The sequence below is a fragment of the Muscardinus avellanarius genome (genome assembly GCF_963383645.1).
Source record: "Muscardinus avellanarius genome assembly, chromosome: 1".
Classification (NCBI taxonomy): domain Eukaryota; kingdom Metazoa; phylum Chordata; class Mammalia; order Rodentia; family Gliridae; genus Muscardinus; species Muscardinus avellanarius.
The window spans coordinates 142,311,334-142,328,331 of record NC_137786.1 but is presented as its reverse complement, the minus strand read 5'-3'; the positions used below and the strand labels follow the sequence as shown (position 1 = coordinate 142,328,331).

The window sequence follows — 16,998 nt, the reverse complement described above, 5'->3', positions numbered from 1 at the left end:
GACTGGAGGATCACAGTTCCTAGACAGCTGCAGCTACTTAGCAAGGCCCTTCTCAACTCAGTGAGACCCTGTTTCAAAAAAATAAAAATACTAAAAAATAGGACTGGGGATGTAGCTCAGAGGTACAATGTTCCTGGGTTCCATCCCAGGTACTGCAACAAACAAACAAACAAAAACAAACATTTGAAATTTCCAACAAAGGCAGTGGCTGTGCTTCAAGCTAACACTTTCATTGAATTTCAGTACTTATTCACAAATAATACAGTTTCTTTCAACTATTAGCCATAACATTTTGAGTTTGTACCTTCTGTACCAGCTCAGGGCATGATTCACCCTTTATCATGGCTTAAAACTTACATCCTGTTCCACATGTTTTCATATACGTGGTCCTTCTATGCATTTGTTTTGGATGGCTTCTATTCAAATGTTGTGCCATTTGCTTCTGTACTTGCCAAAAAAAACTCTGTTGATTCCCTTTGGTGGTGTACAACGTGTGCTTCAGGAATCAAGAGATGGACTGTATGAATAATCAGAGTAAGCAACTTCAGGAACTCAAAGAGCCCAATTGGACCTGCCAGCAGATGGCTCAGACCAACACACTGTGTGCTGCGGTTGATAATGGATCCTTTGCCACAAACTTCCCACATCTGATGAACTTACATCATCAACACTCTTGAGGTTACTGACAAGTATCAGGTAAGGTTCAATAAGCCTTGTCAAGGTGGCCAGGACACTTGACATTCCCTTCAGGCGTCCTTATATAAAAGAGCCGCCTTTTCAACATGCAGTGCAGGAAGCTGTTGTACGCCACGAGTCTAACATGTAAACAGCTCTGATCCAGCGACTTTGTTCCCTGCTCTTCGCCGAGGAAGGATCCGCAGGACTCTTCAGCCTGGATCAACTTTGGAATCTCCTCTTCCATTACTGGACTTGGTTCATTATCCCCCTTTCCCCGCGAGTTTGTAACTTGTTATTTGCCAATGATCTAAAGTGCTTGAATGATAGAATTTGTATATTGCCTAATATACTTGTTCGACATAAATTGTTCGAATTTTTAGTGTAAAGTGTATTGTTTGATGTTCATTCATAGCTAATTGGCTTTGGCAAAGCAGCCACCCAGTATCTAAAACCAGTTTAATTTTACTTAGAGAATTTTCTAATAAGTTCCTGCGTGCTCTAACCCTCGGGTATTGAATAAACCTGGTGACACTGTGGAAAGAAGCGAATCGTGTGTGATGTGACTTATTGGTGTTAGAGCCTTTTCCGCCCGTTGCTCACGACACCATCGGAGGTTCCAAGTCCCTGGATTAAGTAATCTCTAAGGTCTCTTCAAAGCTCAGTTTGTGAGTCAGTCTATAAGCAACCAGCTTCTGTCAGAATGATTCCTCAGGGACATCTAAATATGGAGAGATTTATATAGCAACGAGATGAGAAAAAGGACACAAAGAAAGGAGCCTGTGAGCCACACGTTGCTCAGCCACAGCTCTTTGCCGGTGCCAAATTTAGATCGCAGTCTACTCATCGGTGAGAGGTTTTGGCGGGAAGGTCCGCCGGTGGGCGGGGAGCGCGGGGCCCGGACCGAGCCCACCGGCGGCCGGTCGCTGCACCCCCGGCACCGCCCACCAGGGCTCGCTCTTGCCCTGCGGCTGGAGCCGGGGGCGGGGCGTGCCGGCCGGTGACCCCGCCCCCGAGACCGGCCCGCCGCTCGCCGCGCGGAGGCCGCGGGGGCCCGGAAGGAGCGCGCCGCCGGCCCGCGCCCCTCCCCCGCCGCCGACGTCGCGGTGCTCCGTCGCCATGGCGACCGGCCGGGCCCGCCCCCGCCCCCTGCCCGGGCCTGACGTCGGCGCGCGTCAGCGGCGGCGCGCGCCTGGCGGGGCCTGAGGAGCGGGAGCGACGGCGCCGCGGAGCTACGAGCGGCCGTCGCCGGAGCAGAGCCGCCCGCCGCCCGCCGCCCGCCGCCCGCCGCCCGCCCGCCCGCCGCGCTCCCGTCCCCGGTCTCGCAGCGGCCCAGCATGGTCATGGCGGATGGCCCGAGGCACTTGCAGCGCGGGCCGGTCCGGGTGGGGTTCTACGACATCGAGGGCACCCTGGGCAAGGGCAACTTCGCGGTGGTGAAGCTGGGGCGGCACCGGATCACCAAGACGGAGGTGCGGCCCGGGGCCGGCGGGCGGGCGGGCGGGCGCGGGGGGCCGCTGGCCGGGGCCTCGGGACGGGCCGGGACGCCGGGGCCGAGCGCCGCCCACCGCGAGCCCGGCGCGGCGCCGAGCGCCCCGAGCCCCCCCGGCCCGGCCGGCCCGAGTTCCGCGTCGCCCGGCGGCGGGCGCGGGGCCGGGGGAGGGCCGCGCGCCGTCCTCGCCCCTCCGCCGCCGGCTCGCGCCGGGCGTCTGGCTACTCTGCTCTGCCGGACGGAGGCTTTCCATCTAATGCCCGGACAATGGGACGGGGACGCGGTCCTCCCCGCGGTGCGCGGCTGCGGGCCGTCCTAGCCAGGGCTGTCCCTTCACCAGGTGTGTGTGCTGGCTGGGGATACTCCTTCCTCCAGCCACGTCGAACGCCTCGCTGCTCCTGCCGCGCCACGGCTTCCTGACTGCGAGCCCGGCACCCCCTCCCTCCACCGCACATTCTAACGCACCGCGCATATTTTCTCTCAAGTCTCTGTTCTTACCTAACCCGCCCCCCTTCCTTCCACTGCCTCAAGCTGCTCTCCTCGGGGTCTCTATTTTAGGATGTGCAAATTAAATACCTTGGGAGGAAAAAAGCGATAGCAACAAAACCATTCTTTAGAATAAAACCTAGTGGTTCTGACTTACTCTCTTCTGCCTTTATTGTAGTTGTCACTGGAGTTTCAGCCCTTTCCAGCACCCCACCCTAAATTTCATCCTGTTTCGGGGGTATCCCCCCTTTACTAGTGTGAATGTACTAGTCTTTGTAGAATAAAGTAGGACCTTTTCTTCAAAATGTCTTATGTAAGGCAAAGGGCATTTGGAAACTTTTGAATGATTTTCCTAACAGCTGTACTCAGATGTTTGGCTTAATGTTCATATCCCCAAAGAAGAGTAATGTGCCCTTATGTTATCTCCACGTTTTGTCTTCCCCTAATGATCCTGAGAGCAGCCCAAATCTCATGTATTTGGGACATCAAGACCAAGGTCATAACTTACTAGTGTTAGCCATTTAGGTCGTTGTAATGACAATATGACTATAGTGGCATTACTAAATCTTTTTATAACTTAATCTAATCCCAGTATTTTATTTATTTATTTATTTTGGTGAAGAAAGTGAAGTTCCATTTCTCTAAAGGGTCATGGCCAAATGTCATGTTGTATCCCCTTTACATAAAAAGAAATAATTTAAAATAAGTGTTTTTATAAGTTCTTGTTTACTGACTTCTAGAAATCAAGCAAATGGCACGTTACAGAGAGATTCTTCAGATTATTTATTTATTTATTTATTTTTTGCGGGTCTGGGGATGGAACCCAGGGACATTCGACTTCCGAGCTACACCCCCTGCCCTAATTTTTATTCTTTACTTTGAAACAGGGGCTCACTTAAGTTGCAGAGGGCCTTACTAATTAGCTGAGGCTGTCCGCAAACTGTAATTCTCTGGTCTCAGCTTTTCGAATGCTGGGATTACAAGCGTGCACCACTACACTGGGCTTCTTCAGAACTTTTGAGCTATGTTATTACGTGGTTGAATACCAGTCCCGTCAGTTCCTAATATTTTTTCAACAGCTTTTATTGATATTAGCAATATTTCATTGCTAATTGTTACTTATCAGATCAAATTTAGTCAGTATGATAACTGTTTAAGAGTTGCTCAGTGGACTTAATGGTAACTGACACTTTATCTTGAGATTGACAATTCAAATGGTGCCCCTTTCCAGCTGATATATTTTAGTGAGCTAGGGGGCACTGTGGAGTAATGTCATCCTTTGGCTATCAGGGTAAGATCAAATGTATTTGTAATTGAAGGCAGCGGTCAGATACTGAAAAATCACTCATGTCCTAAATTGTGTGTGTAGAATGATTTATGTTAAGAGCTAAATTGTTAGCCTTCAGATCCCAGCTCCCTTGTGCTTTTTTAAAAAGTAACATATAAAGAGTGAATTTACCATGGGTGAGTATTAGCTTTTATGAAGTTTGGTATGATTAAAGATAATAAGGTAGAGAGGACTGAGTTGAATAGCTTGACAGTTGCTGAACAAAAAATTTTTGTGGCTCTCCTTACAGTTGATAAAGTTGCTCTGAATTTGTATAGATTATTTGCATTAAGAATTGTTTAGCAAGGGCACAGATAAAATTGTTTATTAAAGTGTGCCATTCAATGCCGGGTGTGGTGGCGCACGCTTGTAATCCCCGCACTTGGGAGGCAGAGACAGGAGGATCACGCAGGTTCGAAGCCAGCCACGCACGCTGGCTTAGGAGACCCTGTTTCCAAATAAAAATGTAAAAATAGGTCTGGGAGTGTAGCCCAGAGGTAGAAGGACTTCCAGGAACCCCAGTACCACCAAAAAAAAAAAAAAAAAAAAAAAAAAGTATACCATTCATGCTGAGCAGGCTTGTAATCCCAGTATTTGGAAGACAGACAGGAGTATCTCAGACAGGAGTATCTCCGCAAGTTAAGACTTTGTAGCTCAGAGGTAGAATAACTCTGAGATCCACCCCTCACTACCAAATAAATAAAGCATACAATTCATTGTTAAAGCAATACTTTTTTTTTCTTCATTCACTGAATTACTATTTGTGTTTGACACATACAACTATCTTAAGAACTATAGTGTGCTTGCCTAGTGAGCTGAAGACCCTAAATACCCAATACACACACTAATTATAAATAAGGTTCCTAGTGAAAACTTTAACATTCTATTTTATATTATTTTAGGTTCTCAATACTGAACACATAGTAATTAGTGATAATAATTAGTAAAAAGAAACTATCAGCGAGAACATTATCATACTTAACTTTATCATAATTTCTTCATATACTATGCTTTAACATCAGTGTAGTTTTATGTGTTTTAAAATTTAGACGTCTTTTCCTGAGGCAAATTTTAGAGCTTCGTTTAAATACCTGTGTGATGAACAATTGAATTCTTTTATTTCTAATTGGCTCTTCTCCACCTCTTGTTCTGTATCACTCAAAAATAATAAATTTTCTGCAGAGCTTGGGATATCCAAGTCTATTTCCCTTTTAGAAAAAAATTAATAGACAAAAGAGGTCATCATTTTGGGTTAATCTATCAAATAGTTTAACACTGTTTAAGAGAGATATTCTTGAAGCCATATTTGTATGTTGTATCTCTGAGTAAGGTTTGTATAAAAAAGGAAGGAAGGTGGTGGTAGGATTCAGCTTCCTAATATAATACTTCATAAAGGCTTTCTACTACTGGTTGTGGCTTATGAGTTAAAGAAGCTAATTTTATAAAATTAGCATAATGGGAAAAGAATAATAGCATTTAGGCTATTAAACTATTTTAGGCAATAATGGTGGCTAGTTTTCTATTCTGTGATTATCCTTGAGTAGTGTTTTACTAATACTATACTAGGAAGTAACTTTTTCCTTCTTACTATATAATTTTTATCTCAAATAAAATTCTAGAAAAGTCACTTGTGCCCCTAATTTTTTATTTTCCAATGATTAAAAATTTTTATTATAGTAAATGTAAAAAGTAAAGAATATATATACAAAAACTATGATATACATAATTTCTCCACTGGAGATTGAACTGAGGGGCATTCTCCCTCTGAGCTACACCTCCAGCCCTATTTTATTTTTTTATTTTGAAACTGGATCTCACTAGGTTAATGAGAGTCTCACTATTTGCTCAGGCAGTCCTCGAACCTACAATCCGCCTGTCTCAGCCTCCCAAGTACTGGGATTACAAAGGTGTGTTTCACCATGCCCGGCTATAAACATTCTTAATATGTCATATTTATTTATTTATTTATTTATTACTGGGGATTGAACCTAGGGGTGTTCCAATTCTGGGCTACACCCCCCAGTTCTTTTTACTTTTTATGTTGAAACAGGGTCTTCCTAGGTTTCTGAGGGCATTGCTAAGTTGCTGAGGCTGTTTTCCAACCTGGGGTCTTCTTTTCTCTGCCTCCCAAGTACTGGGATTACAGGTGTATGCCACCACACCTGGCCCTTTAGTCTTTTTTAATGCATTTTTCTATAGATGAGAACACATTACACATATATGCTGGGTTTTTTTGGTTTTTTTTTTTTTTTTTTTTTTTTTTTTTTGCTTACCACTAATGCCTTAGCATTGTGCTTAATGTATATAACTTTATAATAACCTTTTTTTTTTTTGCGGGTTTGAGGATGAAACCCAGGGGCATTTGACCTCCAAGCTACACCCCTGCCCAATTTTTTATTCTTTATTTTGAAACTGGGTCTCACTGAGTTGCAGAGGGCCTCACTAAGTAGCTGAGGCTGTCCGCGAACCGCGATCCTCCAGGTCTCAGCCTCCCAAATGCTGGGATTACAAGCGTGCGCCACCACGCCCGGCATTATAATAACCTTTTTAATAGTTGAATAGTGTTCTGCCTTGTAGATGAATCCCATTTCCTTAATGACTCCATTATTACTGAATCCTGTATAGCTTTCACTTGTAGTAAATAATTGGCAGGGAACTTTTTTGTCTATTATCTGCACTTTAAATATTTTTAGGGAGAAGGAATTGGTGGCAAATTCCTACAAGGGAAATAACTGAGTTTTTTTATATTTATTTTATTTTATTTCTTTGTTTTTGTACAAAATACTACCTCTCAGAGGGCATTCTACCTCTGAGCTACAACTTCAGCCTATTTTATTTTTTATTTGGGTCTTACTAAGTTACTGGGAGTCTTGCTGAATTGTTGAGGATAGCCTTGAACCTATGATCTTCCCATCTCAGCTTCCCAGGTATTGGGAGTACAAGAATGCACCACCTAGCACACCTAGCTGAGAAGACATTATTTTTATGTTGAAGAATTGTGAGTTTTTATTACCAGATCTGCCATGCTATTGAAAAATTTAAAAGTATAAGTTAATGAGAAGAGTATAGATAAATTAGAAGAATTACCTATAACATCACAACTCATATATTACTGTCATCACTTACTTTCAGATCTTCCCTATGACAATATCATTCTCCTATATTATCTAAAGAGCATAGAGATGTGTGGTCTATGGAATCTTAACAGTTCTTTCACAGAGGTTCTGAAAATTACTTTATCAAAATGGCATGTAGGTGGTAGGCACTTATCCTTAAGAGAACCTGGAATGCAGAACTGGTACCAAGGACATTCTGAAAGCTGCTTTTATTTACGAAAAGCTTTCTATGTGCATTCTGAGACTTTTATATTTAGGTATAATCTTTAAACTACTACCTGAAAATGTAGGTTTTTTTTTTTTTTTTAAGTGTTCTAAACTAGTTAAAATTCAAAATCGCATTTTTCTAGCAAGGATAGGAACAAGAACAATGGCATATTACACCATAATCATAATGTTTCTTGAAGAGAACTTATATTTTTAAGGCATTTGGATTTTATAGTTTGCTTTAGAATTTCAAGACTCATCTCAGTAGTCTTGGTATCAAATATTGTACTGCAAAACATTCCAGGTTTCAAGAAGCAGCTGAATTATATGCTGCTTTTTAGAAGGACTTACTACCAAATAACATAACCACTAACATTTTTTATCTAGACTTGTGTGTAATCTTTAATTATTGTTGAAGTAGAAATTATATTTGTTACAGAAAAAAATATATATGTGCTTTATTAGAATTGTTCTCTGGGTTCTTGGTACCCCCAGAAAAATAAGAGTTGGCAAACTTTCTGCTAAATATTATCCAAAATTATCTGTTCTTTTTTGAGAGGGAGAACAAAGGCTCAAAATAAGAGTTGTGTAAATTTTTATATTCTGTAGAAAGTTTTAACTTTAACAGAGTTAAATGTGTTCTGATTTTTATATCCTCTGGGAAATGCTATTTCAGTATCAGGCAATTAAGAAAGCATCTATTTGGAAATAACCGAAACTGGCCTCTCTTTTTGGATTCACATGATAATACTTGATTTATGGCCTATTGCTGATTGCGGATTCATTTTCTTGGTGTCAAATGGATTCCAGAATTCCTTGTGATATCTTTTTTTTTCCTTTTTAGTGTGCCTGCCACCTTTCTTTCTTCTACCTGCATCTTTTAAAAATTATTTAGGTAAAAATATTTTACACAGAACCTTTGTGGAGAATACGCTCTCATTTTTCCTTATTCCCAGTTTTAGATTACTAGAAACCCAGACATAGTGGTGCACACCTATAATCCCAGTACATGGGAGGCTGAGATAGAAGGATTGCAGGTTTGAAACCAACCTCAACAGTTTAGTAAGACTCTCAGCAACCAAGTGAGACCCTGTGTCAAAAAAAGGGGGGGAGCCAGGGGGGGTGGCGCACGCTTGTATTCCTTGTGCTTGGGAGGCAGAGACAGGAGGATCGTGCAAGTTCGAAGCCAGCCTCGCTGGCTTAAGAGACCCTGTTTCCAAATAAAAATATAAAAAAATAGGTCTGGGAGTGTAGCCTGGAGGTAGAAGGGTTTCCAGAAACCCCAGTACCACCAAAAAAGAAAAGGGGGGGATATAGTTAGAAGGTAGCACCAAAAAAGAAAAGGGGGGGATATAGTTAGAAGGTAGAATGCCTTTGAGGTCAATCTCTAATGACACAAAAAAGAAGTTAAATATTCTTACTTCCACTTTCAAACCTTAGGATTTTAGTTTGTATCTTGGTTATTCACATATACTGTGCATATAAAGTATACATAGTTACCATATATATATATATATATATATATATACACTCATATATATAGCATATATACTATGTACATGCAAATAACTATGTACATATGTATATTTTTATATTTGTGTTGGTGTTTTGGTTTTTGCAGTACTGGGGATTGAACCCAGGGGCACTCTACCACTGAGTTACAGCCCCAGCCCTTTTAATTTACTTTTGAGACAGAGTCTTGCTAAATTGTTCAGGATAGTCTAAAACTTGTGGTCCTCTTTCCTCAGCCTCCCAAGTAACTGAGATTATACCTTTGTGCCACTGTGCCTGGCATAATCTGTTGTTTTTTTTGTTTGTTTTTTGTTAGCATGTTTTTTAGCATTTCCCCAAATTTAAAGCAAAATACCAACAAAAGCATAGCTACATCATATTCTTACCTATGACTGTTTCTTATTAGAAAATGTTTCTCTCACTTGCTATCTAAAATAATATTTCAGGCCGGGCATGGTGGTGAATGCATGTAATCGCAGTACTTGGGATGCTGAGACAGAAGGATCCTGCAGGTTCCAAGCCAGCCTCAGCTACTACTTAATGAGGCTCTCAGCAACTGAGTGATACCCTGTTTCCAAATAAAATATAAAATAGGTCTGGGAGTGTAGCCCAGAGGTAGAAGGCCCCTGGGTTTCATCTCCAGTACCACTAACTTAATTAATATTTCAGAGGACATTCTTCTACATATAACTTTGTACATACCGGATTATTTCCTTAGGGTAATTCTATTCCAGTGGAAATGCTATGTCAAGGAGTATGTATATTACATATTTTACAGCATGAGTTGCTATATTACCCTTAGGAAAGGAGTACCCATTAATTTTCACCAGGAAGAACACATATTTCTCAAGAATACTCCTTTTTAATCTTTGCCAGACTAATAGGGTAAGGTAATATTCTTTGTTATTATTTTTACTTTTAATTGACAATTGTTTCTATTTGCTTTATTATTTAAATTTGTATTTATTTGATTTATTTTGTTATTTGCATTTTTTGTGAATTGCTTTTTTATCCTTTGGTCTGCTTTTTAATTGCATTTTCTGTTTTGTTGATTTAATATTTTTTAAGGTAGGAAATTATTCTTAATCATTTTATGGTCTTAAAAAGTCTCAATTCAATTTTTATGGATATGAATGAAAGCATAGAGCCATTTACCCCTTTTTTTTTTTTTTTGGTGGTACTGGGGTTCCTCGAAGCCCTTCTACATCCAGGCTACACTCCCAGACCTATTTTTTATATTTTTATTTGGAAACAGGGTCTCTTAAGCCAACGTGGCTGGCTTCAAACCTGCGCGATCCTCCTGTCTCCGCCTCCCAAGCTCAGGGATTACAAGTGTGCGCCACCACACCTGGCTATCATTTATTTACCTTTTATCTATTTTCCTTAACCACTATTATAAAAAGTCAAATTAAAACTTAATGAGGATTTATTTTGTTGCCTAAGTACTTCAAATTACATGGGAAAAGTCTCTATTATGAGAGAATAACAAAAGAATTTGGTGTCAGTTTTCCTGCTGGCTTTCATTGCTTTTAGAAATTCTTACATTATAGACCGCTCCGTCACACTGACTTTTCAGTCAAATGACTGGTTATTGTATTTGTACTTGTGATTTGATGTATAGACATTCCTCTAATGAAAGTCTTAAAATAACCATAATAAATTAACAGTATGCTGAGTTGAAATGCATTTATTACATCCAACTTACCAAACACTGTTTTTGAGTAGTGCAGTAAGGACAATGTAGAGTACTGGTGGTTGATCCTTGTGATAGTGTGGCTGGTTGTGAGTTGCACTTTACTGCTGCTGCCCAGCATCAAGAGAATTTCACTGTGTGTTGCTAGCCCAGGACAAGATAAAAAATTCAAAGTAAAATCCATTTTAACTTCAGAGATCTAATTTGTATGGTAAGGGGCATGCTACTTGGTACTTCAGAAGGACAGTGTAGAATTAGTATACTAGTAGTAATTGGTACTGAAGCAAATATCATCTGAAACAATAAACATGTTAAATTCTTCTGATTTATTAGAATAGCTCTTACTATCCAACTTCCTTATAAAGCCTCCAAAAGCTACTTTTGCGTGTGAGTTTTCTTTAAATATGTGAGATTAATATTTCCTTTATAAGTGGAATATTTTTTTCTAAAATTATCAGAGACAGAACTAACATCATTAAGTTACAACTTAAAAAATGAAAGAATCCTTTTATTAATCAAGTTTGACACTTGTATTTTATTTCCACTTTTATATTTTATTCCTCACCCTTGCAAATTTGCATTTTACATAGTTGTTACTCTTGCATGTATCTTTTAAAAAATTAACATTCTAGCCGGGCGTGGTGGCGCACGCTTGCAGAGACAAGAGGATCGCGCAGGTTCGAAGCCAGCCGCACGCACTGGCTTAGGAGACCCTGTTTCCAAATAAAAATATAAAAAAAAATAGGTCTGGGAGTGTAGTCCGGAAGTAGAAGGGCTTCCAGGAACCCCAGTACCACCAAAAAATAAATAAATAAATAATAAAAAATAAAAAATTAACATTCTTGGAAAATTCTATGTATATGCTCTCATATGGCTTTCATATATCAATAATCATATTCTAGGAATTTAGAAAATAGGAAAATGAAGATGACTATAATGTTTCACAGATGGAGAAGTTAGCATATATGGCAAATAACTCCATCTAAAATTTTTTTTCTGATTAGAAAAGTAATACATACTCATTGAAGAAAAGTATAAAGCAGGAAAATAGAATAATTCATGATCTTTTTGTTTTCTGGTAACTTTTTTGTCATATTTGTATGTCATTTTTCCTGGTTCTTTTCTGCTCATACCTTGTATTAAGACTTTGTTAATTTCTTGATTTTGATTTAATATTTTAGTTTAAGTATTTTTCCATATTACTACTAAAAGGAAATATTTTTCTAATATTTGTAATATAATAACTGTATTCATGTCATTATTTCTCAATTTGTTGTTTCCATTTTTTTGTGTGTGTGTGTGTGTGTGGTACTGGGGTTCCTGGAAGCCCTTCTACCTCCGTGCTAACTCCCAGACCTATTTTATATTTCTGAAACAGGGTCTCTTACGCCAGCGCGGCTGGCTTTGAACCTGCGCGATCCTCCTGTCTCCGCCTCCCAAGCGCAGGGATTACAAGCGTGCGCCACCACGCCCGGCTCCATTTTTTTACTATAACACTATACTGAATGCACAGAAATCTTTTGTCATTTTATATTATTACCTTCAAATAACTTCTCAGAAGTAGAATCATCAGGTTTAGTGGGATCAATGATTTTTAAGACTGTCAAACTGCTTTCCATAAAAATATTAGCCTATTTTATTGTTACCAGCAATCTATAAAAATGGCCATTTCATTATCATTCACAAGAGCAATTTTTGTTTTGTTTTGGTTTGGTTTTGGGGATGGAACCCAGGGGCCTCTGCCTCCAGGCTATACCCCTGACCTATTTTATATTTCATTTGGAAACAGGGTCTCACTAAGTTTCTGAGAGTCTCACTAAGTAGCTGAGACTGGCTTCGAACCTGTGCAATACTCCTGTCGCAGCCTCCCAATATTTTTAACCTTTGTAAATATAATACATGAAATAGTATTTTATTATCCTGAGTATTTCTGAGAGTGAATATTTAGTATTATCACTTTACATGGAATTTTGTGTGGTAGTACCATTTAGTTTATCCCTCATGCCCTCCAAAGTTAGAGGAAACCTGTCTTTTTTCCCTAGTAGGAGGAATATTAATTTTTTATTTTGCCATAAAAATTAATTGGGTTATTATTTGTAAAGTAATGCATATGTAATTAAGAATTAGAGAAGAATAGTCACACAAAAAAGAGATCCTTTAGTTTATGAAATCTCTTGCTTGGTCTTCGTGACTTTCTTCTGACCCTGCAGATTTTGCCCTGAGTACTATTTGGAACTATAGGAAAAGAGATACAGAGAGGAAACTTAGTTTACACTTACTTTAAAATGAATTATTGGAATACAACTTTTTTGTAAATTTGGGACTTTCAGTATACCATTGGGGATATCCCAGAATACAGATTTTTTGTTGTTGAAATTTGTTCATCTCATCTTCAGAGACTTGTTATGTTCCTTGAGAATAGGAATCAGATCTCATTCATTTTTGTCTTCCAGATATCATTCCTGCCATATAGCAGTTGCTCTGTAGATGTGACTAGTAGACTCATGAAATAGTGAAAAGATTGAATTTAGAGTTATAAGACTGTAAGACTTAAAGCTTTTCCCCGATTCAGTAGAGCTTTAGGACCTTGGAAGATTATATAACTTTTGTTGTTGCTGTTGTTTTGAGGGGAGAGTGCTAGGGATTGAGGATACCTTTTGAACATCAGTTTCATCAATTCATGTATATAGTACTTCCATTTACTTCACAGGATTGAGAAATAAAGGATATATGTTAAGGTATTTTGGGGGGAGCCTGGGGATGGAACCCAGGGGCATTCGACCTCCAAGCTATACCCCCTGTTCTATTTTTTATTCTTGAAACAGGGTCTCCCTAAGTTGCGGAGGGCCTCACTTAGTAGCTGATGCTGTCTGTGAACCATGATCCTCTGGTCTCAGCCTCCCGAATGCTGGGATTACAAGCGTGCACCACCATGCCCAGCATGTTAAGGTATTTTATGAAATTAAAAAGTGCTGTGCAGTTGTGAAAGTCACCATCATTATTATTTTATTTCTGGGAAGTTCTTGGGAAAGAGTTCTGAGTGGCAAAGACTCTTAGCTGAAAACCAAAAACCCCAGTTACCTCTTACGGGGCATTCTAATTCTGTCCTTTGCCTACATTTAGGGGTGGTCATGTGACTGCATTTTAATTGATGGGATGAGCAGAAATAATATCCTCTGATTCTAGACCTCACATAAAAGCCTGCAGTGAGGGGCCCTCCAAGCTCTTTTCTTCTTTCTGGCTAGAATGGAGACAACCTTCACTGTAACATTGGAAGCCACATCTTAACTATATCAAAAGGCCTCTTTGAATCTCATATGCCTGCTAACTTCACCCATTCAGTCCTTCTACATTAGCTGGAAATAAATTTCTGTTGTTATTGAATCAGCCATTTTGGGTCTTGTTAAAGCAGTTGGACTACCCCATTTACAAGGAGTGTGCTAACACATGCTCTGCTTTTCTTTAGAAAAGCATTTTAGAAAAGGTAGTAAATTTAATTTTACACATTATGTTTTATCCTCTGAAAGCAGCCCTACAAACAAAGTAACAAAGTAAAGATAAAATTACATAGGTTTGCCGGGAAATTACATGAGTTTGCCGGGCGTGGTGTGGCCCACACTTGTAATCCCCACTCTTGGGAGGCTGAGACAGGAGGATCACACAGGTTCAAAGCCAGCCTCAGCTACTTAGTGAGGCTCTAAGCAACTTAGTGAGACCCTGTTTCCAAATAAAATAGAAAAAAAATAGGTCTGGAAGCATAGCCCGGAGGTAGAAAGGCTCTGGGTTCCACTCCCAGTACCACCAAAAAAAAAAAAAATTACATGGGTTTGTGAATGTACATATAGTATATGAGCCAAGATAAAATTAAAGACAGAATTGTCATAATTTTTATTACTAAATTTTAATTAGATAATTAGTATATAGTTTTTAATTTAAAGTTTTATTTTACTCTTTCATCATTGAGGCCAAGGTTCCAAAAGAATATAAAAGAGGAGATATTGCTAGGTAATACCTTGCTTTAATTTGTATTTAGTATTTGAACTTTTTCTATAACATTATATATGATACTCAAAATATATACAATAAGCTGGGCATGGTGGCGCATGTTGTAATCCCTGCGCTTGGGAGGCAGAGACAGGAGGATCGTGCAGGTTTGAAGCCAGCCTTGCTGGCTTAAGAGACCGTTTCCTATATATATATATATATAAAATATATGTATATATTCTATATAATATATATTATGTAATATATATATGGGTCTGGGAGTGTAGCCTGGAGGTAGAAGGGTTTCCAGGAACCCCAGTACCACTACCACCAAAAAAAAAAATAAACACACACACACACACACCAAAACATTTTCTAATGATAGTAATCCTGCTAAGTTTTAAAAAGTCACAATTCCTTCTCTCCAATATTATTTATTTGATGTTTGTGACCTGTCTTCCTATTCTTTTTTTTTTTTTAACGGGTCTGGGGATGGAACCCAGGGGCATTCGACCTCCGAGCTACACCCCCTGCCCTATTTTTTATTCTTTATTTTGAAACTGGGTCTCACTGAGTTGCAGAGGGCCTCACTAAGTAGCTGAGGCTGTCTGTGACCCTCTGGTCTCAGCCTCCTGAATGCTGGGATTACAAGTGTGCGCCACCATGCCTGGCTTGCTTTTTTTTAATTTTTTTTATTTTGAGGTGAGGGGGTGGTGCTGGTATCTAGACTTACTTGAGAAATTTTGTAGGGCAAGACATCATATTCAAAATATGCATGTCTGTCAAATTTCATGTTAATATCCTAAGGAATATTGAGGAAATTCAGGTATGTACTTACCCTTTTACGGTTGTGTATGGTACTGAGGATTGAACCCAGATGCATTCTACCTCTGAGCTATATCCTCAGGCCCATTTTATTTATTTTGAAACAGGATCTCACTAAGTTGAGGAGTGCCTCACAAGTTGCTGAGGCTGGCTGAGAACCTGTGATCCTCCTGATCCCAAGTACTGGGATTTATAAGCGTGCACCACCACAACCAGCTTATACTTACCCTTTTATCTGGCAAGTTTTACCCAAAGTAACTGATAATACTGTATTATCTCATACTCTTAATTAGAAGAGGTCCCTAAATGTCTTTAGGTTTGAGGTGGTCCAGTGCTTTCGCTAATAGCAAGTACAATATTAATCAGTCTACTTTATCTAGCAGTCAAAATTCAGCACCTTTAAATTTCAAGAATATTTTGACTATGATAATATAAATATAACATCACTAAACAAAATGAAAATAGCTTTCACAGAACTCATATACTTTACTGCCTAGAAAATGAGGTTCCCCCCTTCCTTCTGAGGTAGTAAATTTAATTTTACACATTATGTTTAGCAATTTGATTTCCTTTGAGAAGGGAAATAATCCTTGGGTTGTTCTGTGGGTTACAATTCATTCAAATTAGAAGTAAGCTGTGCGTAGTGAGATAGAAAATAGAGAAAGGAATAAATAAACCTTAGTGTGGATTTTAGGGAATAACAGCAAAGGACAGATAAGCCATAGGAAGAGAAGAATAAACGAATTGTATGAACAAGAAACTGAGGGAATTGAATGAAATGACAAGCTGACTCCTATTTTCTTTGAAACCTTTTGGGACTATTGAATTAGTAGAGACAATACATAGTTGATATTAAAAGTTATTCTGAAACAGTATAAGGTTAAATTATAAGTAATTTTGATAGACTATGAGGTACATTTTGTAGTTCCTTCAAAACTTATTAGAATTAAATTTGGAAAGGGGTTCCCAGTTATCTGAAAATTTATTTAAATCAGATTGTTTTATTTCCAACCAAGTATCTACTAATTTGAAAAAAAATTGTTTCTCTTTTTTTTTTTTTTTTTGCGGGTCTGGGGATGGAACTCAGGGGCATTTGACCTCCGAGCTACACCCCCTGTCCAATTTTTTTTTCTTTATTTTGAAACCAGGTCTCACTGAGTTGCAGAGGTCTCACTAAGTAGCTGAGGCTGTCCGCGAACTGCGATCCTCTGGTCTCAGCTTCCTGAATGCTGGGATTACAGCATGCACCACCACACCTGGCTTGTTTCTCTTTTAATTGCCTGAAAAAAGTGTGATTGTTAGTTTTGAACTATCCAGTCATTCGCCTTCAATGTTAACCTTGGAATTGTTTGGATTCCTATTTAGTTGTGACAGAATGAGACCACATCTTCTGAAATCAAATTCGTTTAAAAAAGTTAAATTATAATGTATTTACTCACACTTGAGGTTTTTTAAAATGAAATTTAATTAATTTGATATATTTTCATGTAGATAAGTTTTAATCCTTCATATTTAGCTTTTTTCCAGAAAGGCTTGTCTATATTATTTGAAACTTACCACTTGCTTTCTAAGAAAAGAGTATTTCAGTGCAACAAAAACTGTCTTCTACACTGCTTTCTGTTTATTAGTCATTACTTCCTAGGTATTTACAGTGAGATAACTGATTAAAACTGCTACAACT

General features: G+C 39.2%; 1 protein-coding gene across 2 annotated transcripts in view; it reads left to right on the top strand.

Moving 5' to 3' along the window:
- Nucleotides 1-2,012: 2,012 nt before the first annotated feature.
- SIK2 (salt inducible kinase 2) overlaps nucleotides 2,013-16,998 on the top strand; it is a gene marked incomplete at both ends in the record, with an annotated part of 130,073 nt that continues 115,087 nt past the window's right edge. For both annotated transcript variants that reach the window (XM_080713952.1, XM_080713951.1), the window contains one exon: nucleotides 2,013-2,147. In XM_080713952.1, coding sequence (XP_080570078.1) covers nucleotides 2,013-2,147 — 135 coding nt within the window. The remainder of the gene's footprint in view (nucleotides 2,148-16,998) is intronic.